This window comes from Epinephelus lanceolatus, chromosome 2 (genome assembly GCF_041903045.1).
Source record: "Epinephelus lanceolatus isolate andai-2023 chromosome 2, ASM4190304v1, whole genome shotgun sequence".
Classification (NCBI taxonomy): domain Eukaryota; kingdom Metazoa; phylum Chordata; class Actinopteri; order Perciformes; family Serranidae; genus Epinephelus; species Epinephelus lanceolatus.
This window is the reverse complement of record NC_135735.1, coordinates 21,885,454-21,913,295: the sequence shown is the minus strand read 5'-3', so window position 1 is coordinate 21,913,295 and position 27,842 is coordinate 21,885,454. Positions and strand designations below refer to the sequence as shown.

Here is a 27,842-nt window from a genome sequence, read left to right as displayed (position 1 = left end):
CCTACAGCCTGGCTTTAATACATAAAGCAAATCCAAAGGCAAGATAATCAAAAGATAAATGCCTAGCTTTGTTTGTGCTCAATTTGGTCTTTTATTTTGAAATTAATTTGTGCTCCTGTAGAAGAAACCGGAAGTTGCGCATGCGGATTGCAGCTAGCTTCACCCAGCGCAGTTTGGTCGGCAGCGAAAGGTGGAGAGAGTGACACAAAGCCTGTGTCCTTAATATTTGTTAGGATTTTGTTCGTTTAATTAGAAGAAATACATCTTTCCTCCGCAAGAAGAGACGATACTTTTCTGTGTGACGGTCGCTAATTGTGCTCGCGCATCTACCGTTGCTGCTAGCTTGTGCGGAGTGGTTAGCTGGACAGCGTTAACGTCAGTAGGAGCTAACATTAACGTCAGGTCGGTACCGAAAATCATCAGTGGTCTTGTTTGACGGCGATTCTGTAATTAACGGAGCTCCAAGCGTCAGTGTGTGCAGTCCTACAGACCTCACAACAGGACCACTGGAGGGAAGTAGCTGAATGCTAACGTTATATAGCTAGCTGTATGATTTGTATGTGCACTCCTCACTGCCACGGTGCCGTGTAACGTTAGCTGTCCACGTCTAGTCTCGTCTGCTGTGTTTAACGTTGCCAGCTGAGCTAGGCCACGTCCCTGCGGGCGTATTTCATCTAACCTACTGACATTGGACGAGTTACAGAGAAGATGCCCAGTGTGCGGAAGGAGGAAGGAGAGTAAAGCTCAGTAGAAATGTGAAAAAGTCTCGTACATTCATGACTGTCTGTCTGTGTAACTGTAGTGTTTGCTTTCTCGAGCGGTTGCCGCATATACACGGCATGTCACGTAGACGGATGTGTTTTACAGCCGGAGCCTACTCTCATTGAGCTCTGTAAGGTTGCGGTAACAACCTGAAGAAGTAACGTGAACACTTTGGGGTTTTTTTTTTGGAAATGGTTGGGTTTGGTGCAAACCGACGGGGTGGCCGCCTCCCGTCCTTCATCCTCATCTTCTTGATGGTGATCATCGCCATACTGTCTTTCAACTACTGGGCAGTGACCAACAAGCACGGCCGCTTGTTGGATGAGCTGGCGGAGGTGCAGACACAGGTGAAGCGCACGGACGCGGCGCGGAGCCGGCTGGAGAAGCGGAACTCGGAGCTGATGGTGCAGGTGGACACGCACAGGAAGCAGATCGACCAGAAGGATGGAGACTACAGCGTCCTGGAGGGCAAGCTGCAGGCCCGGGAGGCGCTCATCAAAAAGTGCACTGATGAAAAGGTAAACCACGGTTTTATTAACTGATATCTGGAAGCAGGTGAAATGATCAAAGGGCACATGTGTGCTACACGTAGGAACAGGTGATCAAAGTTTCCACAGACAGGGATAAGCCCTTTGACAGCACCATTTTCAGGTGAAACAAAGTGACAATGACAAAGTGAGAATATTAGTTTTTTGACTTTTTACCTCTGTTTCAATAGTGTGTATTGTTTGGGAATGTTAATGCTCATTCAATATTTAATATAGGGGTGGGTGTGTGTTCTCTGGGAGAGCAAATAGTCATGGGAATATGAGGACAAAGCAGGTTCATTGTTTATTATCTAAGCCACTCACATACATTTAGATTGTGACAATTTTCCTATGATATTGTGCAATATTACAACATCCAAAATCATCACACCACATCTAGTCTCATCACAGTATCTACATTATATTGCTTTGATCTCCCCACTCTATATCATAGTGGCATGTACATGAAAACTTTAACTCGTGATGGAGGGAGATTTTGGGTAATTTTATCAGCTCAAAAAAGGCAAGGTCATAGTCATCATGGCGAGAGCAATTTGTCTTGTTTCAGGAGGTCTATGGTACCAAGTGGCAGGTGACACATCAACCCGTCCTTCACTGGGAACTCATTCACGTCAGAGCCTGAGTTCTGCTCCACAAATACAGTATTTTTTAATCACAGCACTGTGTTTTAATATTTGTCCCTTTAGTTTTTTGGAAGAAAAATTTATAATGGAGTTGTTTCACCGTGCCCGTGCCTCTGAGCCACTTAAAATGTATTGAAGTGTGGCGCGTCTGTATGCTCCACAAGACTATTCCCACCTCTTGTTCTGTGCAGTGGCCCAGCCAGCAATTCACTGTGTTTTGTGTCCCAGCACCCTCTGAACATTAGTGTGCATCCAGCTGCCCTGGGAGACAATTAGACAACAGATGGAGGGGGAGGTTTTCCTGTAATTTGCATTCAGTCTCGCATGCTTATTTCTCATGGACAGGCATACATTTGTTTAACATGTGGTGTAGTGTCATAGTTGAACCACTGCTGGTTTGCAAAGTCCACCCAGTAGAACTAAACTAGAACACATTAAATATCATTTTGTTAAGAAGCAAACAACGACTTTATGCCAGTCTGATAGATGACAGGCAGCAAGATAATGTGCAGGAATAAGAGGAAGGCCGTGAGCAACAGTTTTTTGTTTTGCTCAACATATGCTGAGAAGCTGTCCTCAACCACAATACATCAACCTTTTTATCATCTTCTTGAGTGGAGTCGGTTACCTAGTGACGGGCAAGATAACACTACTTATAATAGGCCACACATGCATAGAGAAATGTTTATACATGCTCAACAAACAAGGTCTGAAACTAAAACCAGCCAGTGCTCATAAAAAGTTAACACCCATTTACATAAAAATGATCTTGGATGGAGAAATCAGCAAGAGTCACTCGTCAGATGACTCTTTTCAAACGATTTCCCACTCTGAATCTTTTCTCCTGCTCACCATCACACACTGTGTTTATGAGCCAATCCAATTTTCTGTGGCCAAATCAAATCATAGCAAAACAATGGCCCTGTAACAGTTAGCCGTCTGTTTCACTGCCCGTTCTGCTGGCACTGTCTCATCTGCGACAAACTGACGTGTTTTACTGACTATTTTATGTTTTATTCCAAATGTCTATTCAGTATTTATGACACTAAAATCCCTCTTGGCTAGCTGAATTGTTTGACACTGTTACACTGTTTGCATAAGAGATTAAGTCATGTAGTCAAACAATATACATGCAAACATTAAAAATAAACAAAATAAAACCCTACAGTATCAAGTCACATAATCATGTGCACAGATCTAGTTAAATATTAGGTTATACTTTGTTGTTAAGGCAAGTATAGATGCTGATGTGTGGAACAAAGAGGAGTCTGAGCACCCTGGCTTCATGGTCGTAACTTCAGAATCCAGCTCCCTGTTTCCGTAATCAAGATAAGGGCAGGTGTTGAATAGCAGTTGTTCCACTCCCTTCTTTTGTCAACAGCCCAGCCCTTTTTCAACAGAGATGCATGCTACATACAGTGAGAGGCCTGCATTGCAGAGAAAGTAGGGACAGTTGAGTTCTTGACTGGCTTCTACACAGTACAGTATACAGTCGTGCACCCATTAGGCACAAGAATGAATTATGCTGTCTTATAGTCTGTCTGGCCGTGTTATTGGCTATATGGCCAGTATCAGCAGGCTGCAGGGGAAATTATTAACCACATGTAAGGGAGTGACAGGATGAAACTTCGGTTTTTACAACACTTGACATTGATGCTGTACTTCCTGTCCGCTCTTCCCTCACCGCCCTCTGTCTAAATCAATTAAAGGTATAACTTATTCACGAACTCAGATGATCACAAAGCAGTCGTTGTTTTGCCAAAATATGGCTTTATGCACTTAATTTTCTGTGATATTCCCCCCTCAAAGCTCTTAAAGAAATTGTGTCTGCACTTATCTGTATTTTGACAGTGCAGTCATTTTTGTAACATAATGAGGCTGCGATCTTTGGTGCACTTTTCAATACTTTTCGTCTGCTTTGAAACTTTGTCACCATCTTAAGATCAAAGTGTGGAAACTGATGCGTATTTGGATACTCAAAAGATCGATTTCAGCTATCACTCCAAAGTCCAAGGCCTCCTCTATCTCCTCTGCCTCCCTCCTTTACTACTTGCTCCCTTCAGCTTCACATCAGTATTGTGTGTTACAGAGCTGTTGTCTTGGGTTACATTACAGCGTACAGGGGTTTCTATTTTCCTGATCTCTCAGTGTGAGTTAAATGAAAAAAGATCATAAACCAGCTATGTTATGAGCTACTAACATCTGCGCTGGTGTTTTCTGCATGTTGCTGTGAGATATTTATTTTTGTGGTCCCCATGTAAATCCTAAAACATAATCCCTTCGCATGATCTCAGCAATCAGGCATGTGGTTAATGTCTAATACCCCATACTGGTTTTGATAGGCAGGAGCACATTGCCTCGTAGCAATTACTACTTAACGTGTCACAGTGGGTGCCACCTAAAGCTTTGTTATACAATAAAACAAGACGAACCTGTTTGTTCCTAGTTTTCCTTGCATTAATGGCAGCACTGTCTACTAATTAGAAAACCTGTTGCACTGTTTAGACATCTATGGCTTAGCAGGGAACTCTGAGTAGGCTGCTGCTGCGTGATTTGAGGTGTTGAAGAATTCAAATGTTTGTAGCTCTCCTTCAGATGATAAGAGTCCTGAACCTGTTGTCTCTCTTGTGTGCAGATGAAGGTGCAGGGTGATGTCACAGCCCAAATGACAGAAATCCAGAGGCTTAAAGGTAGGCCTTTAACCCTGTGTGGCCACCAGAGGGCAACCTCTAACACTAAATCCCTCAACAGATGATTTGTAATGATAGAAAGTCTCTTTTAAAATTATATTGCATTTAACAGACAAGAACTAACTAAAATATTATGTGTGTGTGTGTGTGTTTGTGTTGCTGCAAACAGAGCAGCTAAAGGAGCTGAAGCAGGAGTTCATGAAACAAGAAGAGCAGCTAAGAGAAGTGAAGAAAAACAGCACTACCTTGGAAAGAAAACTGGAGTATGAGAGGTATGTCGAATTTTTAGAATTTCTTGTGAGCTTAATGAGACGTGTGCCGCGGCATGCCTGCAGCAGAGCGTGTCCATTACAATCAACCAAAGCTACAACACTGACCACAAGAGCCGGGCATTGCTCTGCTCAACCAGTGGATGGTCTATTTTATTTTTTCTCTAGCACATCTAAACAGCCCTCCAACAGGTAAAAACTACATAAAATGTGTGAAAAACAAGTACAGTTCTCTAAAAAAAATGTTAATAAGCAACACAGCAGAACTACCTTGTGGGTGTTTTTATATTTCACATTAAAAGAATCAAACAGTTGCACCCTGTAGTTAGAATGATCCCGTTGATTAATTCAGCACCAGTTAATAAAGCCTGTGCTTCCAAACACTGCATAACAAACTGCATCATCACTTAAAACTCCCCCCACTTCAATGATCTGTGTCGTGATGTCTAAGTTATTTCACAAAATATGACTTTGTGCTTCTCAAATTACACATTATTATGACAGTTATTGGTTTTTGAACAGAACGTTCAGTATAATCAGGTTGTTAGGTCATTGCCTTAATTTCCCTATTTCCTTATCGCTTTACAAGGCTGATCTAATCTCAGTGATGTTTCGCTTACATTGGGTGTCACAAGATTTTCAGAATAGATTTAACCATAGCTCAGCTTTGCAGTTTTTCAAAAATGTATTTGTCACGTGTTTGCACAGATTAGTTTCCTAGTAAGGTGAAGAAAATCACAGACAATGTGGGTGAAAGTAACAAGGAATCTGTGTTCACTAGTTTGCAGTGTGGACGTCAAATTGCACAGCTGAAGGAGGAGTGTGAAGAAACAAAGAAGACCCTGGAGGAAGAAGCATCAAAGCTAAGACAGGTTAGTATTGATAAAATCTCCACGGACGAGCTAGAGAGCATTCTCGTGACTCTTTAGAAAATGGTGTAAGGTTGTGCCCCCCCTGCCTCCTGCTACATATTGCATTTATTCAGCACTGAAGCAAGATTTTTAACACAGATGTACAAACAGTTACAGCCAAATTAAATTCAGTGTCTTCTTCTTTCAGTTTTGCATTTGCTCTGTTTTCTGATTGGCCTTTAATCATTTTTCAGAGTGTAATAGACAGCCAGAAGGGTGCAGTGGCAGGTAGACATGCAGAGGGAGCACAAGGTGTGGAGATGACTGGAGAGCGCCATACAGTGGCCACTCACCAGCATGACAACCCGGATTTAAAAGGTACAGTAGATGTGTGACCATGTCAACCAACACTCGGACAGTCTTGATTGTTCTTCCTTATATTGCGATACACACACACACACACACACACACACACTGTGTAGTAGTATTTGATTGTGTTTTTTTAACTGTGTAAAAGGGAGCTTGTCAAACCATTACCTAAGTCACTTTCCTTCTGCTCTGTTACAGAAGAGATGGGTAAGCCTGGCAGTGACGCTGGCATGCCTGGTATTGAAGACAGTGAAGTAGGAAAAATCGACGATGTGCAATTTGGTAAGCAGTGGTACTTAACTTTTAATTGTGGTTTGCAAACCCAGTGAATTAATGTGTGGCAAAAATTACGTAGAATGTATGTAGCCTACATTTACAGTGACTTATTAGAGTAGAGACTGATTAGGTTTTAAATATGGACTCAGTTGCTGCCTTATGATTTTGAACCTGCAACTTATTAAGACTAGAAACAGCCAAGAGTGAGAAAAGTATACTCAGACTGTACAAACACATCAAATTACCTGTTTAAAATTGTAAATTGAAACCAAAACTGGTGGAAAAAAACAACCAACAGACCACAGATGTGAGTCACAATAACCTACAGCTGTGCGTAGCGCTGTGGCAGGGTCCACTCCCTTGCGTTGCCTAAAAAAAGAACTTTCCAAGCTTTCTGACTGTGCTGCTCCTTTTATCTACAGCCTTAAAGAAACCAGCCATCACTCAGAAGCATGACGAGGCCCCTGATGTGGTCGTGGGAGCCGGTGCCGGACCTGGAGTCGGGGCAGCCGACGGCCCCGGGGGGCAGGGTATGTCTCTGGACCAGCCCAGGCTCCAGCAGGACCGAGTGGAGGGCCGAGCGGCGGTGGTCGCACCTCCGGGCATCATCAAACAGGCAGACAAACCGATAGTGTTTGAAGAAGACAACAAGGCAGGTATCAAGGCAGACGAACTGGGAGAGCAGCAGAGACAACTGCGAGGTACAGAATGCACCACATCCATATATATGGTATTAATTATAATAGTCTGTCTTTAAGCCTTTAGGCGTGTGATAATTCATTCTCAGGCTTAATTGAAACTTAGCTTTGCTGATTTAATTCCTTTAAGTATGGTAATTTTACTGAATGTTTAGTTAAATGAAGGTAAAAGCAGAGAATTTTTATCTTGGCACAGGCTTTGCTGGCAGTTTTCCCTTTCTTGTGTAACTTATTTCAAAACTGAGGGTGCTATATTAAAGAACACAAGCCTTTTGATATTTTATTTTTGTCATACACACCACAGAACCTAAGTGTCTTTCTTATTGTCAGCTCCTGATAATGTGAAGGGTGACAACGAACACTTGAAGGGGATTCCTCTGCCCCCAAACCCGGCCCAGGTGCCCAACCCCATCCAGCCTCACCACGCCAAAGACCAAGTCCAAGCAGAGCCAGTACACCACCGCCAAAGTGAGTTCCTCCACGACACTTTGAAAAATAAAGTACTGTAATTTTGCAGCAGTGGTTGTGGTTTGCAGGGTGTTTTTTTATTTACTTGTTGATTTGATTTTGGATCAGAGGGGGTTGGGAAAAATAAGATTTCACATGAAACAGTACAGTCACAGCTATTCTTGTTAGCTCTGCCTTTGTGCTTAGCCGCTGCCTCCCAGCTCTCTGTGATGTGTGTCACTGTCGAGAGTAAAGTACAATTTGGTGTCATGATGCCATCTGTGTGAATTTCCCTCATTGCTAACCGGTTACACTCCCACCTCTACATAACACATTTTCATAAAAGTCGGTTGAATGTTAAGTCATGCCTGAATACAGCTAGGAGCACTGTCAGGGAGGAGAGAGAGGGCTCAGTTGCAGAGGAGACAAGATAAATGACACACACCTGGCTCCCAGATGATCCGTTCCTGCTGCCTGGCTTCTGCTCTGCTCTGCTGCCTTTTCTCCCTCCTCGTCCTCTGTTGTCACACGTCCTAGTCTTTCATCTCCCTTACACATCCACCTCACCCCCTGCAGCTCTGCTGCTGCTCCAAACACCGACTGCATTCAGTTCACGTCTTCATTTTGTTTTTCCTCTAATCTTCTGCCTCAGATTTCATTATACTTGCATCCTATTATAGCAAATTAACACCCGACATCCACCAGATGTCTCGTTTTTGGCAGCGTGTGGCGCTCACTAGACACTTGCAGCTCACACTGCGTGGCTCAGAGAATCTCAAGTCCCACCCTGTCCTGTTGTCGACAGTGCCATCTGAAATCAGATAGGATCTTAGACTGTATCAGATGCCTGTGTGATGAAGATTGAGCAGCCGTTATGGATCAGAGGGCAAAAACACTATTTGAGGAAAGTTCATTTAAACATTGTTCGTATTTTGAATTGAAAACATTGTAAATTACATGAGTAAAAAAATGTCATTGTTCCACATTGACTTGGTCATATCCACAACATCCAGAAAAATACATCAATTTCTTGCTTTTAGTTTTACACTATTTATATTTTAACACATCCCAGCTATTGGTTAATTGCTTATAGAACAATTGTTATCCTTTTCCAACATTAAAAGGTTTTTAGAGGGAGATATTCGCACATCCAACTATCTCAGATGCAGGTGCGTCAGAAAATATCACTTGAGTCTTAAAAAAGAAGAATACTCTGTATTTACTCAGAAAGTAAAATACTCTTGACAAAGGTCCAGAGGGACTGAAACAGTAGTATAACCAATCAATTGTGAGCAAAAGCAGTGTGCAGGATCATCTTTTTTCCCCAAGACCTAGTGTTAAAAGTAAAAATGGCTGCACCAAATGGAGCCATGTAACATGTAGAAACACTTGTAACAGTCTGTCCTCTTCACATATGTTAATTGAGGTGGACAACATGTTAAAACACTACAAATGCAGTTCAATAAAACAACAAACTTACCGTATTTGTAACCTTAAAGGGACAGTTCACCCCATAATCAAATATACAGTACAGGCCAAAAGTTTGGACACACCTTCTCATTCAATGCGTTTTCTTTATTTTCATGACTATTTACACTGTAGATTCTCACTGAAGGCATCAAAACTATGAATGAACACATGTGGAGTTATGTACTTAACAAAAAAAGGTGAAATAACTGAAAACATGTTTTATATTCTAGTTTCTTCAAAATAGCCACCCTTTGCTCTGATTACTGCTTTGCACACTCTTGGCATTCTCTCCATGAGCTTCAAGAGGTAGTCACCTGAAATGGTTTCCACTTCACAGGTGTGCCTTATCAGGGTTAATTAGTGGAATTTCTTGCTTTATCAATGGGGTTCGGGCCCATCAGTTGTGTTGTGCAGAAGTCAGGTTAATACACAGCCGACAGCCCTATTGGACAACTGTTAAAATTCATATTATGGCAAGAACCAATCAGCTAACTAAAGAAAAACGAGTGGCCATCATTACTTTAAGAAATGAAGGTCAGTCAGTCCGGAAAATTGCAAAAACTTTAAATGTGTCCCCAAGTGGAGTCGCAAAAACCATCAAGCGCTACAACGAAACTGGCACACATGAGGACCGACCCAGGAAAGGAAGACCAAGAGTCACCTCTGCTTCTGAGGATAAGTTCATCCGAGTCACCAGCCTCAGAAATGGCAAGTTAACAGCAGCTCAGATCAGAGACCAGATGAATGCCACACAGAGTTCTAGCAGCAGACCCATCTCTAGAACAACTGTTAAGAGGAGACTGCGCCAATCAGGCCTTCATGGTCAAATAGCTGCTAGGAAACCACTGCTAAGGAGAGGGAACAAACAGAAGAGATTTGTTTGGGCCAAGAAACACAAGGAATGGACATTAGACCAGTGGAAATCTGTGCTTTGGTCTGATGAGTCCAAATTTGAGATCTTTGGTTCCAACCGCCGTGTCTTTGTGAGACGCAGAAAAGGTGAACGGATGGATTCCACATGCCTGGTTCCCACTGTGAAGCATGGAGGAGGAGGTGTGATGGTGTGGGGGTGTTTTGCTGGTGACACTGTTGGGGATTTATTCAAAATTGAAGGCACACTGAACCAGCATGGCTACCACAGCATCCTGCAGCGACAAGCCATTCCATCCGGTTTGCGTTTAGTTGGACGATCATTTATTTTTCAACAGGACAATGACCCCAAACACACCTCCAGGCTGTGTAAGGGCTATTTGACCAAGAAGGAGAGTGATGGAGTGCTGCGGCAGATGACCTGGCCTCCACAGTCACTGGACCTGAACCCAATCGAGATGGTTTGAGGTGAGCTGGACCGCAGAGTGAAGGCAAAGGGGCCAACAAGTGCTAAACACCTCTGGGAACTCCTTCAAGACTGTTGGAAAACCATTTCAGGTGACTACCTCTTGAAGCTCATGGAGAGAATGCCAAGAGTGTGCAAAGCAGTAATCAGAGCAAAGGGTGGCTATTTTGAAGAAACTAGAATATAAAACATGTTTTCAGTTATTTCACCTTTTTTTGTTAAGTACATAACTCCACATGTGTTCATTCATAGTTTTGATGCCTTCAGTGAGAATCTACAATGTAAATAGTTATGAAAATAAAGAAAATGCATTGAATGAGAAGGTGTGTCCAAACTTTTGGCCTGTACTGTACATACTATTTGTCAATCTTGATTGTTTTGCTGTGAGTTACCAAGTGTTGGAGATAACGACTGTAGAGATATCTGCCTTCTCTTTAATATAATGGAACTAGATGGCTCGACTTGTCATACTCAGAGCGCCAAAAAATACATTTGAAAAACTCCACAGAAATGTCTCTTTCCAGAAATCATGACCCAGTAATTCAAGATAATCCACAGACCATGTTATGACCAGTTTCATGTAGGAACTATTTTCTTACTACTGAACTACACCTACCATCCGTATCACTATGCAGAATGAATCATGCATGAATTACTCACGGATGAGAGGCTCGTGCTCATGTCAGCGCAAGATGTAAACATTAATGGCGTCCTCCTTGGCTGAGCTGTAACGTTAGCTAGCTCAGTGATGCTAGGTGAGCTAGCTGATATGGTTGACGGGTGGAGTTCAATAGAAGAAAATAGTTCCTACATGAAACTGCTCACAACAAGATCTGTGGATTATCTTGAGCAACCTGTTGAGTATTTTTTTTTTTGGCCCTCTTGAGCACCACTAGCTAAGTGCTGTCTATCTCTATTATATTGGAGAGGAGGCAGACATCTCCACAGCCGATATCTCCAACACTCTGCTCAAGCCAAAACAATCTAGATTGTAATATCACTACAGCTTAGTTGAAAAAAATATGCATTTTTGACTTTTGGGTTAACTGCCTCTTTACAGAAACCGTTGAGTTGAATCAACAAAGCTAAACATAAGATAGGATTTACAGCAGGGCTATTGTATTTGATTGATTGGATTGTAAAGATGATTAAGCCGGTAACTCAATTAGCGCTCTGTGCTCTCCAGACTTTAAACAGTTCCTCATTACAAAGAAAACCCCATTTGTTTCCACTTGGCTCTCTGCTTTCAAGTCTATGATTCACTCTCCTTTACTCTTCAGAAACACTCGTCTCCTAATTACAATCTGCCACTGTGTATCCATTCACCTCATCTTCCTTATCTCTTGTCATCCTCTTCACGCGATCACTTATTCCTTCATGCATTCATTATGCAGTATTTCACCCACTCCTCCCTGTCTTCCTACAACTGCCTCCGCTTCCCTCCCTTCCTGATGAGGCCCTTCTCTGCCTCCTGCAGGCCGGTTCTTTGATGAGAACGAGTCCCCAGTAGATCCGCAACACGGCTCTAAGCTAGCGGACTACAATGGGGATGATGGGAACGTGGGTGAGTATGAGGCCGACAAGCAGGCCGAGCTGGCCTACAATGAGGAAGAGGATGGTGATGGTGGGGAGGAAGACGTTCAAGGTGAGCCAGGCCGGGAGACTGGACTGCCTGTCCAGATGTGTATCCACCATTCCTCCCTTGCTCCCTCCCTCCACCCCTGTCCTGCTGCCGCCCCCCCCTTGCATCTGTCCCGACAATTAGAGTAGCTCACAGCACCCTGAGTTTGGTCCTTGAATTTATCATAAACTACAGCTATTCAATGAATCATAACCAAAACACCTTCAGGGTCAAAGCAGGACTGCTGTGTGTGCAGTTCAGAATGAGCTGAATTGTGTCAGGCATTGTGTGCTGTATAGGCACAGTAACAGTCCTAGCTTCCTATTCTCCCGTGAATGGGGAAAACTTGACCCAGCAACTTACGGTTCTGTGAGAGTAATTCAGTCGCCATTTAGTATTTTCTCTCCTGCCTGTGCTTCTTTTTAGCGATACCACCTGTCTGTGCCCACCAAACATCTGACCCACATCTAGACCAGTAGATAAATATAGCTCACTGTGTTTGTTAATGTGTCTGTGTTCTCCTTGAAATATTGAAATGCATGTTTTTGTCTTGGTTATTGTTTCCTGACATGAATTTCTGATTGCTTATTAGATTAGATTTTTAATATATGATACAACTGTAAAATATTATTTTTGTTTCATGGCTGTGTTTTGTCATTTTTATGTTATATCTGTGGTTAACTGTTTAGCTTGTTCACAGTTGGATTTCAATAAAAATCTCGGATGTCCTTGTTATTATAACGACCAACAAGGAAGCTAATAATATGCTAGATTTATGAATGAGGCATTCCTCCCAAAAATAGATGTGCCTTCTCAATAATTTATTCCAGATTAACACATGCATAAGAAGGGCTGTGAGTCCTACGTTGCTCACACACGATGGACATGAACATCCTTTCTGTTAAAGCATAAAGTCAGCACTTTAATCTGCAGTTTTAATCTGATAAAGGAGTATGGTTACAGCACTTCTTTAAGTGTATTGTCTCATATTTAAGCTCTAATGCTTGTGTTGCTGTCTTTTCTTCCAGATGATGATGATCGGGACATGCAGGGAGACCGGGCTGTGGATTATGGGAAAAGACATCAGGCCATTGACATTCTTTGAATGGGAACTCACACAGCCGTTAACTCATTAAAAATATCCCGACCTCCCTCTCTACCATCAAGGTCTTTTCTTGAGAAAATAGTTTGAACATCATTATGTTTAAGAATTTATAGAGTGCATCCTCAATGTCACGGACTATTTTGACAGACGTTGCAACAAATGAATTAATACTGAATAACTATATTACAAAGAAGAAGAAAAAAAATCATGGCATTGTCCTGAGCTGCTGTTGATTTGCTAATGGTTCTAAGTTATGGCAGTAGAGATGACGTACTGTATGCTGACTGTTGTTTATTTGATAACTGCCTCAGTTCATAATGGAGGGATCCGGAAGAGCCCTGTTGACTCACAGCCAAGCTTCAAGGTCAAACTGTTTTGTTTTTGCTACTTTTCTTTTCAGGTTGCTGTTTCTTGATATATATGAAAAAAAAACGTTTCATCTGAGATGTTTATCAAAGAGACTAACTTTTTGGCATTCTGCCTTTCTAACATGATTTTGGGACTTTTACACGGAAGACCATTTTTCGTTTACAGGAGTGGGAATGCATTGCCAATGCCAAGGACTTTGCTTATGGCCTATTAAATCAATTTCTTTTCTTTGTGACAGACACTCGAAAGTGCTCCTCATTTTTTTTTTCTTTTTAATGCCATTGCATGCATTTGAAACATTTTATTAATAATCAAACTGAGCAAAATACTGATACTTAAGCAATACTTAGAGCGATGTTAGTGTCTCCACAGTGTGCAAAGATTTAACCAAGCACATATAGAACTGACATACTGTACACATGCTTCCATTAATGAGGTCTCTTGTACATAATGTAGTTGAACTGTTACCATTTGTACTGAGGACACCTGAATCCTCACCTTTTAGGGAAATCCGTGAACATGAAATCAGTTCTGTTTGTGCAGCCAGGAAAAATTGATTTCTCATGGAAAGGCACATTGAATGTAATTTAATTTTATTAAAGGTGATGCTTCATGTCATTTGTCAGTTGTGATAGTGCTTTAGAGTCAATGTAGATGTAGAGATTAGTTTGTAGGGGTATGGATTACTCAGGTGATGCAGCTTTTTAATGTTTGGAGGTTTTCTATTTGCAAAGGTGGCAGGATGCTTTGCACCTCAATGTCTTCAGTTCATAATTAAATGTCCTGTGCTTTTCTTTTCAGTAGTGATAAAACATATGTTGAGTATATTCAGCAAGAAATGCATACATGCCCGATTCATTGTTTTAATATTAAGTCATTTACTACCGCCACAAAGACGGGCAGTCCTCTACCTTAATCAAAGCAATGAAGAAGAAAAAGACAAGTGGTAGTCTTCGCTGCGGACTGGCTGGTGTTTTTCAGAGGTAAGGGGGTGTGTCTGTGTCCCATACGGGTATCTGCCTTGGAGAGACTGAGCAGAGGCGGGAAATGGCGCCTGGTAACACAACGATGTGTCGTTTCGGAGACGGCCCTTGAGTAGATACACAGAAAAAGTCGGATCAGATCACGAAAACAACCGCTGCCTCTGTTGTGATGGTTAATCGGTCTTGAGTCCTCATCGCCAGACACTGCGGATCACTGTAAAGTAAGTCGGGGACGCAACCAACCTTGTTCGTTCATTTGTCTTCTTTTGGCTTGCGGTTTATGTAATGTTGGCTAACGACAGGATAAATATTTTCCTTCCCTGCCTGTGCACATCTGTTAGCCCGAAGCAATTTTTCAAGAAGGCTAGGTAGGGTTAACGCTAAGCTAGCGGTGCTAAGTCGCATAGCTAAGGGCAGCTAAAACACGGCCTACCGCGGGACTCGCTAATTCCTGGTTGACTCGACATTTAGTTAATTTTTACCTGTTGTCTATTCTAAATAACACACTCAACAAATACTCGCTACAACACCTATCATAGAAAGTGTAAATATCTACAATGTCTTGTTTAAACAAAGAACAGTTAATGAGAAGTAGCGCCAGTGCTGACTAGTTAGCTTCCTTTGATGCTAACGTCTTCCAAATTGGCATTCCTCAACTGAACTTTGCTAACGCTAGGTTTACATTAGCTGGCTAACTCCGTCTCCGTCCTTTCTATTTTAATATCCTTTCACTGGTTGTTGATTAGGCATGTTAGAGTACCACAATAGATGACTTGAATCCCATCAACTGCATTTTAAAGATAACGTCGACGGGATCAGCAGATAATTTGGATAACATCACTGTGTTAGCTAGCTGTTTTGATTAACGATGTCTGACGAGTTTCTCTCCCAAATAACGCAAATGACAATTATGTATTTAATTCGAGGAGACAGTCGAGTCAACCTGCTCAGCAAACTTAACACCAGCTAGCCAGCTAGTGTTCCTCACTTGAGTTAATCGTTTAAACGTTATTTTGTTTTATTTACGATGCCGCACTGGCTCACCGACGGTAAGTTAGCTTGTTTGATCTCGCCTTGTTGAAATGCTAACGGTAGTGAGTGCCGTGTTGTGTTAACAGTGTCACATAACAACACCTTTAGGCACCATTTGTTCAATGTGACAGTGTTTAAATATACAGTAGTTATCCCTTGCTATGTTGCACACCCTTATAACCCCTGACACCTTAACACACGACCTCCCGTAGTTCGTTTAGGTAGCGTTAGCTTAGTCGAGCTAGCTGCTCTGTTAGCTGCAAAGCTTGGTAGTCATGATTATTTAGTGCAACTTTTACAGACGTTGATTCGTGCACAAGTGAGGCTGCTGCACCAAATGTGTCATCTGCCTTTTTCTAATGTATTTACTTTTATTAGTTAGGATATTTGCTTCAGCCAATAAGAGGCTAAAGCATATACCCTAGCCAGTTAGCCAACCTTAGCCTCGCAGTAATTTTCGCAGAGGGAACGGGCTGTCTATCAAGCGAGGCCCTACTTGTTTCTCCGCTGTGTTTCCATGGCTAACGTTTTGCTAGCTCGCTCATACAGTCTCAGTGGCATGCATGTTCTTATTTCCCGCTCACTTGCTCGTACCTAGCTATGTGCACGATCCTTGGCTAGTGGGTGATATCCTAGAGAGGTGGATGTTTAGCAGCCATGGTGTTGTTGCTATGCAAGCCGGGGCAAGATTTAATCGCACAGTAAATATAACAGGCACTCCGTTTGGATGTTTATTTAGAAGAAACCGGAAAACCTTGTGTGTTGTACATGCATACATTTGCAATGTATACGAGCAGGAGAGGAGAAACAGAAAACACTAAGTAGCATTAAGTACAGTTAATAGGTATAATGTAATATTTGTAGAAATGACCTTTGTAAAATTTTATTTATGATAGACTCAATCACATCACAATACAGAGGCAATCTCACACAGTAAAGGGTCAGTGAGAATGCTTGTTTTCTTATCAGGTTACAAAGAAATGCATTGGCACAAGAGTCCAGATTATTACAGCTTTAACCGTTGATGCATCAGTTACAAAAACTATAATGTGATGAGGAGGAAGTGTTAAGAAATTTGAGCACATTTACCAAATGCATGCAAACAGTGCAACAGCAAAGACAAACAGTGGTCACAACGACACCATCAATGATATCGATATAGGACAGCCTGTGGGATATTTTGCACCTCACCAATGTTTTTCCTTCAAGGCTTTTGTTCCTCCTATTTTTTCCATCCTGCGTGTAGCTTAACACGATTATGTCATTAAAAATACAAGTGTCGTTGTGGTAATAGGTGTTATTTTCCTGCATAATATAAGAGAAGAGGAGATTTTGTTGGGCAGTAGACCGAGTCGTTTTTCAAGTTGGTTTAGAATAATTAAGGATTGGATAAGGAAGTCAAACTCAGCTGTCTAGTCTGCAAAATAGCATTTTGAGTAGCGCAGCTCCGAACTTAAAAAAATAAGAGGCTCTTGTCAAATACAAACAGAATGAATTAACTTATGCAGGACAATGCCAGTGCTGAGATGTCTATATTCAAATTGTAAAATGTTTTTGTTGTATGTAGGTCCTCTTCTACAGTGACTTAAGAACAGAAGTCCCAAAGACACTGTTAAACACTATATGTATAAAATGTTTGGTGAGTAGTTAAGAAAAAAAGACGCAGCTAATCCAAAATAACAGGTGGTTGATTCAATAAGGAAACGCTGGCAACATTTTTTTGCATAGCTTCTTGCCAGGTCAGAATACAGTGACTGGCTATGGGGAAATCATTTTTACACTCTCAGTTTATTGTCAGAATAACAATTGGCAATTTTAACTGAAAAGCTTTAATAGCTCGAAGTTGTACTAATTACGTTTCTCTGTAAATCTGATCTCTTAAAAAAGCTGCAAAACCAAGGCATTTTCAGATTAACCAAAGATCAATAGTACAGTGCTTAATCAGTTTTTTAACTTAAAAGTACACAAAACTTGCTGTATTTTCTAAAATGATCTCAGAAAACCAGAAATTGGATTGTCATTTTCAGCTTGAGTTGTGTTGTGAAATCTCTTCTACATAGATTTTTTTAGTGTAGCCAACATTTTTTTAAATAGCACCCATTAATCAGAATTTATTGAAGGGCTATGTTGCATGCTGTAATATCAGGAAGTGTATCCATCTTAAACTAGTGAATTGATATTCATTTAAATTTGCATTCAGGCTTGTCCCACTTACCCTGCCTGCCTGTTACTGTACTGTTACCATGTACCCTGTTGAAGCACTCACTGGTGTTTTTGGGCTCGCGCGATTGAGCAACAGCACCGTACACCTCTGGTGTGTTCACAGATACACCCCTGTGTAAATGTAAAGCAGATGTAGTGAAGGACATTTACAGTATAGGGGATTTACAGTATGTACTGAGAGGCTGCTATTGTGTGTTTAGGGTTCCTGACAGGTTGTGGATATGTCCAGACACATTTTCAGCCAGCTGCTGTTACGTAAGCGCAAGGGGCTGGCATGCTTGACTGACATTTCATGTTCACTGTGAACAGTTTTTACGTTTCCCCGTGCATACTCGATGACAACTCCGGCCAATTAAATCCCTCAACTTTAGAAATAAGTAGTTTATTCCTTCACATAGGTTTTGAGTGCATCTTAAAAAAATGTTTAGATTTAAACAATGACCTTGTATTCTTGCATGTACATAGCTAATAATAAGGACTGAGTGTGTGTGTGTGTGTGTATAGTAAAGTCCCGGGCATTTTTTTTGTACTGTACGAACAGAAGTAAAGCCAGCTGCGGCTGCTGTGATCCACTGTGATGTAAGTGAAATGGGATCTTGAATGCATCCAGATGTTAGCAGAAAATGCACCAGTATTACCCAACTACAGACAGATACACCTCATAGACTTATCCATTTTTAAGTTAAAACAATTTACTGTTGGAACAACCTGTTTGTCCATCTTAATATGTGAGTATTTGCTTTAATGTGTTTCCTTGACGGTAACAGTTGTATTGATATCCTCTTGTCATCTTTCTCTGTGTCTGATGTTTTTTTTTTTGTTTGTTTGTTGTTTTTTTTTTTGAAACAGCCTTACATGTGACTGCTAAAACAATGAGGCTGAGAATGCGTAAGGCGTCTCAGCAGCCGAACCCCAGTCTGGCAAGCCGCCCATCTCGTACCAAGCGGAGGCATTCAGAAGTAGAAGAGGATACTCCTACTAGCGGAGGGAGGGGCTTGTTCTCGACCATCAAGAAGTTCATCAGAGGAAATGCTGTTAAGGTAACGCCCTCTATGATCACATAAAAGATCCTGCTTCTTAATTGAGTTCAATGCAAACATGAGCTTGGTGCCCCTTCTGGGAGCGTCGAAACACTGTCCTCCTCCTCTCAGCGTGTTTGCTTTACCAGTGCTACCTGAGCTTTTTTGGGACCTCTGGGGTTTTTTTGGGTTGTGTTTTTTCTTTAACTGTATTTAGCACTGTGCTCTCCAGGTTGCTGAATTAAATACAGTGTTTCTTGGTGCAGAGTGTCATGTTTCCCAAGAAATGTCTGGAGGAATGCAGCAGCTTGTCTGAGAACTCGGACTCGGTTCTAATTTTAGCTTCTGGCTCACGGAGTTGGTGTGCAGGGACAGGAGGCAGTAACAAGTGGAAAAGTCAACTCTGCTAAAAGAGGCTTTTCCTCTGGAAACAGACGGGGGCTTTTTGATGTTTTTACATGATATTGGTATTTCTTGGTCCTCCCTGCCTGTCCTCATTATCCTAGTTAAAGACTTGTAGCATATTGCCTCAGTTTTTTCTTGCCTATATTTTTCTATAGTTTATTCTTTTAATAAGCAGAGTAAAAAATGAATGTTTTAATTAGATTTATACCTTTTTGATTATTGACATGTCATGGCATCTATGCAGTATATATGATAACTGAGCTTGCAGGTTCATTGTACATCACATCATGCAAGGTAAGTACAATAAACAGGAAAAAGCACCATCCCGTGTTTTAAAATGCAGAAAAAGAAACAAGCTCTGGCCACATCATTTAACTGTTTTCTTCTAGTGCTACAGTTTATTGTAAGGTTGTGAGGTCTGCATCATTGCGTGCCGTGTTTAGACTGGTTGATTTATAGGCAAAGGTCATAGCAGCATTTACACGGTGAGAATTTAGTCTGGAATTTCTGTCCTTTTCAGAATTTTGTCACAACCTATCCTCTGTCACTGAAGTTTTCAATCTGCTGTCAATGGATATGTCTCACATTGTGATCACCATTTTGGGATTGACAACAAGACAGCTCTCTACGTCTCTTTAATTTTCATCTGAGCCGGTCACATTTTTTTCACTATGTTTATTTTATTTAGAAAGGGACAGTGCACATTATCATGATCACTTAAGTCATGTAAATGTGCCAGATTTAGCCATACAGTCTAATTTTCATCTGCATCACGTTAAAGTAATACTCAAAAGTGCAGAAGCATGTTGGCACAGATAAAAGTGGATTGATGGCATGTCCATAGAAGGGCACATGAGCTCAGAGCAAGCATATAACCATAGACACAAGCACATAGAAGGGCAGATAAGCAAAAACAACAGGACATGAGCACTATTAATAAAACAATGACATAACCATATAACCAGAAACATTAAGAACGGAACGTACCCTACAAAAATACAACATAACATACAACATAGACTAAAGCACATAGCCACAAACAAACACAAAAGCACAAAGCTAAGCACCTAAGGAGGGAAAATGGCACACAAGCACAATTAGCAAGACAGTGACATCACCATAAAACCAAAGCACATTACGGAACACACAGTAAGAAAACGAGGACATAACCACTCATTCAATCATATCTGTTTGACTATTTGTATTTATTTACAACTATTTTTTTTCTGCTTGATGTCTTGTCCTCTGAAGGTGCAGCAGGAGAGCCCAGCCAAGAAGACACGCCTCCACTGTGATGTGGACAACAACCTGATCACCTCCACACCCCCGAACACCAACACCCCCCGCAGGACTATCACCAGGGTTGGCAGGAGAGGTTCTGTCAATGGACGTGAGTAGCAGTTCGAAGAAAACCACCAATTACAAGCCTTTATTTTCCACTTGTCTATGTTAACTCTCCTATACCGGTTACTTCTCATCTGCAGAGGCAACCAATCATGACAGGAGTAAGGAGAAGCCCAATGGCAGTCTGGAGGAGACGACGGCCGTTGAGGTGCCCACCAGCCCTCCCAGGACCACCCTTCTTGGGACCATCTTCTCCCCTGTTTTCAACTTCTTCTCACCAGCTAAAAATGGTAAGCTAACCCCGAGGCAGCCAGTTAAATTCATGGCTAGCACCATGCTCAAACCTTTAGTATATCTGTACTCAGATATATTTTAGCACGGTGTTGATAGGTGCGTCTCAGATGCCTCTTCTTTGTGTTTGTTTCACAGCCTCTTCTGGCTCAGACTCCCCAGACCAGGCATTGGAGGCCGAGGAGATAGTCAAACAGCTGGACATAGAACAAGCCGTGGAGACGCCCACCAACACAGCCACATCCACACAGGAACTGTGTGCCACCACTAACTTCTACTCTAGTGTATCACAGCTGCCACCTCTGCGGCCTCCCCACATCCCTGAGGTGTCTCCCGCGGCAGGGGAGGGAGAGCTCTGTGCCGATGCTGACCTTCCACCCCTCACAGGTAGATATCACTGCTGAGAACACATGCCTCTGAAATGTTTAAGAGTATTAGTTGTTGAGATTATGATATCTCGCTGTTTCCTCATCGTGTGCTTTTTAACATCTTGTTCTTGTTCTGGTCCAAGCTCCAGGCTCCAGTCCAGATATGGCATATGTGGACTCTCCTCCCACTGCGGTACCACCAGAGGCAACCTATGAGGAAGACTGGGAAGTCTTTGACCCGTGAGTAAAACAGTGTGCGGCCATAAAATGTGTAGTCCTATAGCCAGACCCCATTGAGCAGAATTTGAAACAAAACCAGAGTGCTGATATTTGGAAAGCAACGGGTAGCAGTGGGATACTTTAAGCAAGCATGTGAGATAAGTAGGGATGGGACAAATGTTGCAATGTTTTTTGAAGTGGGGTTGTGTGAGGTACTAGTCAGTGTACACCTAAAGTAGATGGCGGTCGGCAAGCTGCAGGAGTGCTGCAGTAGAAGCTAAGCAACGTTCTGCTGTGGACAGGGGCAGCATTAGAGTTTATGTTAGCCACCTAAAAAAAAAAATCAATATCAGTGTGCACTATATTTAAATTATTTTCAAAGCGTTACTTTGCAGTCAAATCGCCCTTTCTGATGGGGGACTGAAGCTGTTCTATTGGTCTCTTCGAAAACTAAAACACTAGTTTTACCTCAGAACATGGGAGTTGCTGCTCTACCACTTCCTTGATCAATTTAATTGTGTCTTTGTGTGACTTTGGTGAATCCAAAATGAACTCCTTAAAGCCCAAAGTCAGGGGGTGTGCAGACCTCTATCTGCTGTAGGTAATACACTGATTATTGATAAATACCTCATACAACCCCACTTCAAAAAATCAGAACTCTCCCTTTAAGGCAAATGGTATCCCGAACGCCAACGTGACCCCCTAACCTACAACTCTGCAGTTAAGCCAACAGCTGAAGTTTGACCCGACAAGCTTTAAAATATTGTGGTTAAAATTTGATGATTTATCTGACTAAAAGTATGTGTGATGTTTTGATTTGCAGGTATTTCTTCATCAAGCACGTCCCCCCACTGACGGAAGAGCAGCTCACTCGTAAGCCGGCCTTGCCACTGAAGACACGCAGCACGCCTGAGTTCTCTCTGGTCCTAGACCTGGTCAGTTGTAGTGTACAACAAATTATTTATTCGTTTGTTATGAAATTTTGAAAGACGTCATAAGCATGAGAAGAGTTTCAAGTATTCACTCTGCTGTGTTCATCAGGATGAAACGTTGGTTCACTGCAGTTTAAATGAGCTGGAGGACGCAGCACTTACCTTCCCTGTCCTCTTTCAAGATGTCATTTACCAGGTAAGTGCTGACTTACAGGGATGTTTCTCTGTTTATTCCATGTTGCCACTAGAGGGGGATAAAGTCCTAATTGTAGAAAGCCTCACTGTGAGGAAGGTTTACTTTGAAAAATAGTTAAACTTGTCACAAAGTTGGAGAACTTACCAGATGTAGATGTTGACTCTGTTTATCACAAATGTTTGTTAACCTGTGGTCTGTTGTCATGTACAGGTGTATGTGCGCCTGAGGCCGTTTTTTAGAGAGTTTCTGGAACGCATGTCTCAAATCTATGAGGTAAATATAACTCCTGTCTACTCCTGTTACTTTATAAATTCATGAGATTTGAAGAAATTGACCTCCTAAATTTTCTTCTCTGTGCAGATCATCCTTTTCACAGCCTCTAAAAAGGTGTATGCAGACAAACTGCTCAACATCTTGGATCCTAAAAAGCAGCTAGTTAGGTAATGTGTTTCCTGTAAGTCGATTAAAATTGCACAACAAACTCAAACGCTGATGAGAGCCCGAGTGAAAAGAGGTCGAGCTCAAAAAGCTGCCTGCAGCTCTGGCATTGGCGTGTGCTGCCGTTGAGGTGTCAGTGTTGTGGTTTTTCTGAATTATTGATCGCTCTGACCTTGTCACTGATTGATTTTTGTCTCTCCTCCCTCTTTCCTTTCATCTCCTACTGTAACTGTAGACACAGGTTGTTTCGAGAGCATTGTGTTTGTGTCCAGGGAAACTACATCAAGGACCTCAACATCTTGGGCAGAGATCTGTCAAAGACCATCATCATCGACAATTCACCGCAAGCCTTTGCATATCAGGTGAACACCTCAAGAAAATATGACACTGGGGGATTTATGTCATCTGGCTATTGACAGGCAGCAGTAATAGTCAGCAAAGAAAACATAATACAGACATCAAAAAACACAACTCATGTTGGTATTCAGGGTTTTGCCCTGGAAATTGATTGTCAGACTAACTTCTTCCTGGTATCTGACTGCACAAAGTGTTTTTTCTCACACACATGCGCCTAATAGTGACCGACTTTTTCCTTGTTGGAAAAACCCTGCATCTCCATGTGCTGCTCTGTCTGATTAATTACCAGGAAGCAGACGTAGGGTGTGGCAGATCAATCATTGCAACCTGCTGAGCTGTATGAGACAGATTCTAACACATCTCCTGATCAGTTTATCTACCAGACAACTAGCTAAACAGTGGACCCATTCATTAGATATGTGGCATTTGCTGTGTGATAAAGCTCCTTGGCTTGTTCCCCTGAAACTTAATACTATATTTTGATAAAGTGGCACAATTTCCTCTTACATCAGTAGAGGCATTCACAATTGCACACTGTGGGAAACTCTGTAGTATTGTCAGTATGTTGCAGAAACATATTTGAGGCCAGTGAATAAAACAAAGACGTACTCATGTAATCACAATTGACATGTTTTTTGTTCCAACAGTTGTCCAATGGGATTCCCATAGAGAGCTGGTTCATGGACAAGAATGACAATGAGCTGCTGAAGCTGGTTCCCTTCCTGGAGAAGTTGGTCGAGATGGTAAGATGTCCTTCTGTTCATTAGCTACTGTCGGACCAATTACAGAAGCTCCATTAGGGGTGGGAATCTCCAGGCACCTCACAATTCGATTATGTGATTATAAAACAGTTGTGGTTTTTGCCACTTTGAAACATAGAACTGTATTTATAATGATCCATAATTACTTTACTTACATTGTGGCCAAAATGCTCGTATACGCTAGGTATAAATCAGGGAGTACCAGTCGGGTTGTATCCATCTGCCGTCTCTCATGCTAACCCCTTGTGAGATATACATGCCAGTGTAGTGTCAAATGTTTGCATACTTAAATATTTCACTGGAAATAGTATGCAAATCATGCAATGTGGGTTTCATACTAAGGTTTCGGTCATACTGAAACATCTCAGGTAGGCCACTGTTTTAACGTATTAAATGATAAATTTATATACTGTGTGCTAAACCATTCACTGTTATTCTTATTACACTGAAATATAATAGGAAACATAACTGGCATTTAGGGCTGTACCCAAATATTCGGATATTCGAATATTCGTTTCTATGGGTAGGTATTCGTTATGAAAATTTGGTATTCGATATTCGTTTTTTTATTTACCTTTTTTTTTGTGCTAAATGTAGTCTTTTTGTTGTTGGTAAATGAAGGTTATCAATACAAATCAAAGCTTTTAAATTGCGTTGTTAAAAATGTGAAAATATAGTATAGCCTACCAACTGAGCTTGTGCGCACGACACGCTTGAGCGCATCCATCTGAGGCTGTGGATCAATGCCAAGTTTTACCACTTCATCACTATTCCCTCTAACTTGTAGCTGTTTTTTCGTTATCTTTTTAATTTAATATGAATTATGGAACCGTTTTTGTCAACATTTGTTTCCCCCGTTTTGTACAATAAATTATTGTTTGAAGTTTCAACAAGTTTCTTTTGGAGTGCGTGACACAAGTGTGTTTTGAAAACGACCGCGGCCTGTCACCTGCTCAACGCATCAGTACCTTTGGGTGCCATGACAGTAATAGCCAATAATGTCAAAATATCATTTACAGACCGATTTAACATACGATCACTGCTGCCCGACCCGCAGGTCCATTTGCGGGTCCTGCGGGTTACGGGTCGACCCACGCATCACTACTCAGCTCAGTCTATAAAGGCTGTACACAACAGTAAGGCTATAGACATTATATTCTATTCAGGCTGGCAGAACCAGCAGCGCATCAGCTCTACAGTGCACGGCACTGCTGATTAACCATTTTATTGCAGGACAGACTGTCTGCCAGCAACCAATTACTTGCAGAGGCTTCCTACAGCTTGTTTCAACGGTTCCGATTTAATCAGAAGACTAATTAAACAGGATAACTAGCCAATGTGAAAATCAAAAGAAAGCATAGAATAATGTACTGAAGGAGACTGTTGTGCCATCACATTTTTTTTTTGTGGTTTGAGAGCAAAGATCCGGTCGCTGCTGTGCAAAACTCCGCAATACAATTAGGTGCGAAAAACCCCGGAGTCCGTCTGCTCGGTCAGGCTCCGAGATAACATTATCTTCTGCTCTCTGCTTAGAAGTTGTGAATTTACAGCTCACAGCAACTTAATACAGATACATTCTCCGTTTTTTTGTTAGATATCTAGTGTTAGCAAAAACAGTTGTTGCACATTTCTGATCCACCATTAGCACAGTTAGCTTGTTTACTATATCACGTGAATGTAGCTTTCACATTGAACATCTCTGTCGTTCAGACTCTCAAACTCTATATGGACAAAGGGAGCGAATAGTTAAACAGCCAGATCTGATGTTACTGATATAACTCTAAGTCAGGTGCAGCCCTTCATGCTTGCAACCGCTGCCTTTTATGAAGATTAATTACAAGACAGGCTAACTCAAGCGTGTGCAGCAACTGTAGACTCTTCAAGTGCTGCCCTGCCCACGTGGTTGAGTTCCATCTCTTGCTCTGACATCATGTTATTAACACACATTTAGATAATCAATGTATCTGAGAATTGATTTTGTTTTCCCACCCCTGAGCTACATCAGAGTAATAATTGATCATTGTAGTGAATCTAATTTGTTCTTTGATCTCTTCCTTTCATGCTTCTCCTGCCTGCTGTGCTCGTCACCAGAATGAGGATGTGCGGCCGCACGTTCGGGAGAGGTTCCGGCTTCACGATCTGTTGCCCCCTGATTGAACTGGACCACAGTCTCAGAACGGGACAACATGAAAAGACTGAAAACAACATGCGTGTAAAAAGCCCCTCTTTGGATTACAAACTACAACATTGCCATTACTGTTAAAAATTTTAGCCTTTTTTTGTTTTTAAATCCACCGTTGCTTTTTAAGAAACTTCAAAATGAAAAAACATTTTTAAAGATCTGGGCGAAATTTTCTAAATATCTAAATGTATAGATGAAATTACACGCTATGAACAAGCCCAGGCGAACTCCTCTCTTTTTGACTGACTCTCCTGCTGTGGAGCCGGACATCTCCTCCACACTAAATTCTGAAGTCTTGGTGCTGGTTTGGTGGATGTAAAAATGCCACCTGGTAAAGAGGAACTCCGCCCCAACCAACGAGTCCCTGAACCCGAACCGACCCCCTGGTGCTCACGCTGTTGACGCTGACGAATAACCACACTCTGTGGCTACAGACCATTTTCAACAGGAATGACTGGCCTGTAAATCAATCTGTGCATGTGTGTATGTTTACTCCAAGCCACACACACACACACACTCACTGATTTGGTGTTTGGCAAACCTACAATCTGTAGCCTTTAAAATCATATGCATTCCTCCGTAGCTGAGTCAAGTTTCTATTGTTGGTTGCAGTTTTTTTTTTCTGGTAAAACTGGTGTTTCATTGTTTAAAAAAAAAAAAAGATAGCGTTTCAAAATGTTTTTCTTCTGTTTGTAAGATATGATGTTTTAAAAGGGGTCATGTAAGTTTTTATTGTAAGCCTTTTTTTTTTCTATTAGGAGAACATGGGTGCGTATTAATGATGACAGTCCACTGCATAGTCAAATGAAATGGGATTAATCCAGGACTTTAAGTATAGTTTGTTCTCATTCTAACAAATAGAGGTTTAAATCAATGTGTTGGCTTCACTGTGGACACAACATGGCTCCTTTAATTAAATGTTAGGATTAAGAATCTCCTTACCTGTAAATCTGACATATTGTAAAGGTTTGAGGGCATTCATTTTCAAAGTGATATGTGTTAACCTTTCGTTGATAATAGTATTTGATTTGTCATTCGTCTATAATCAGTATTGTCTTTTACTCCTAATCAAGTATTCTGGCTAAATCGGAGCTCTGTTTCTTTCGGTTGTCATGTGTGATTCGATGGCTATATCAGTAGCATTATGACTAATGTAGCACATCTCTGCCAGTGTGTCATGACATCTACTCATGGTAGAAACCCATGGCCAGACTGTGTACCAGCCATATCTGGCACCAGCAACATACTGTTTTAACACGTTACTGCTCCTCGACCTGTTTCATACTTTTAAGCTTTTTTCTTTTTATGTTTTATTGCAGTTTTTAAAGCGTTGTGTTTCAGAATGGTAACTTTATGAATGTGTTTCTGCCCGACATCAGCCTGGACACTCAAGCCAAACTGACATTTTACTCCTCTGTTGTTCCAACTTAATTTATTTAATAGTGAGACAGACAGTAGGTAGAAATGTAGATGTTTTTTGTTGGCATCTTCACAAGCCAAACTAAACGTGGGAGGTAAAGACGGAAAGCTCAGATGCTTCTCTGTCTTCTGTCATCGCCCCCAAAACCCTCGAGCTGACTTGAATCTCCGTGATAATTTGGCATGCGTTGAACCTTTTTCAGTTCTTGTTTAGTTTCAATCAAAGTGCTTTTTTTTTG

The 27,842-nt window shown here is 41.5% G+C and overlaps 2 protein-coding genes across 5 annotated transcripts; both read left to right on the top strand.

Annotated features, from left to right (window-relative positions):
* Positions 1-133: 133 nt before the first annotated feature.
* Positions 134-14,049, top strand: golm2 (golgi membrane protein 2). 4 transcript variants are annotated; one of them, XM_033627849.2, is made up of 10 exons: positions 134-1,280; positions 4,569-4,623; positions 4,793-4,895; positions 5,674-5,764; positions 5,998-6,121; positions 6,311-6,394; positions 6,811-7,089; positions 7,417-7,554; positions 11,817-11,984; positions 12,989-14,049. In XM_033627849.2, the coding sequence occupies exons 1-10, from the start codon at positions 954-956 to the stop codon at positions 13,063-13,065; spliced, it is 1,446 nt and encodes a 481-aa protein (XP_033483740.1). In that variant the 5' UTR covers positions 134-953; the 3' UTR covers positions 13,066-14,049. The 4 variants fall into 4 exon arrangements, with proteins under 4 accessions (XP_033483740.1, XP_033483741.1, XP_033483743.1 ...); XM_033627850.2 differs by having other exon boundaries at positions 141-1,280; positions 6,314-6,394; XM_033627852.2 differs by lacking the exon at positions 11,817-11,984 and having other exon boundaries at positions 141-1,280; positions 6,314-6,394; positions 12,989-13,675.
* Positions 14,050-14,444: 395 nt separating this feature from the next.
* ctdspl2b (CTD (carboxy-terminal domain, RNA polymerase II, polypeptide A) small phosphatase like 2b) lies at positions 14,445-27,117 on the top strand. Its single transcript, XM_033626589.2, has 13 exons — positions 14,445-14,638; positions 18,522-18,712; positions 20,348-20,486; positions 20,581-20,730; positions 20,870-21,118; positions 21,243-21,339; positions 22,142-22,253; positions 22,360-22,446; positions 22,657-22,719; positions 22,807-22,886; positions 23,120-23,246; positions 23,889-23,984; positions 26,094-27,117. Exons 2-13 carry the CDS (start codon positions 18,545-18,547, stop codon positions 26,157-26,159), a joined length of 1,434 nt encoding a protein of 477 aa, XP_033482480.1. The 5' UTR covers positions 14,445-14,638; positions 18,522-18,544; the 3' UTR covers positions 26,160-27,117.
* Positions 27,118-27,842: the final 725 nt, after the last annotated feature.

What these genes read in the sequence shown, in the direction of transcription:
- golm2 (XM_033627849.2), top strand. Translation starts at nt 954, where the DNA reads ATGGTTGGGTTTGGTGCAAACCGACGGGGTGGCCGCCTCCCGTCCTTC. An exon ending in AGAAATCCAGAGGCTTAAAG is followed by an intron (nt 4,624 to 4,792) that starts GTAGGCCTTTAA and finishes TGCTGCAAACAG; the next exon opens with AGCAGCTAAAGGAGCTGAAG. An exon ending in AATCGACGATGTGCAATTTG is followed by an intron (nt 6,395 to 6,810) that starts GTAAGCAGTGGT and finishes TTTTATCTACAG; the next exon opens with CCTTAAAGAAACCAGCCATC.
- ctdspl2b (XM_033626589.2), top strand. Translation starts at nt 18,545, where the DNA reads ATGAGGCTGAGAATGCGTAAGGCGTCTCAGCAGCCGAACCCCAGTCTG. An exon ending in GAGAGGTTCTGTCAATGGAC is followed by an intron (nt 20,487 to 20,580) that starts GTGAGTAGCAGT and finishes TCTCATCTGCAG; the next exon opens with AGGCAACCAATCATGACAGG. An exon ending in CGCAAGCCTTTGCATATCAG is followed by an intron (nt 23,247 to 23,888) that starts GTGAACACCTCA and finishes TTGTTCCAACAG; the next exon opens with TTGTCCAATGGGATTCCCAT.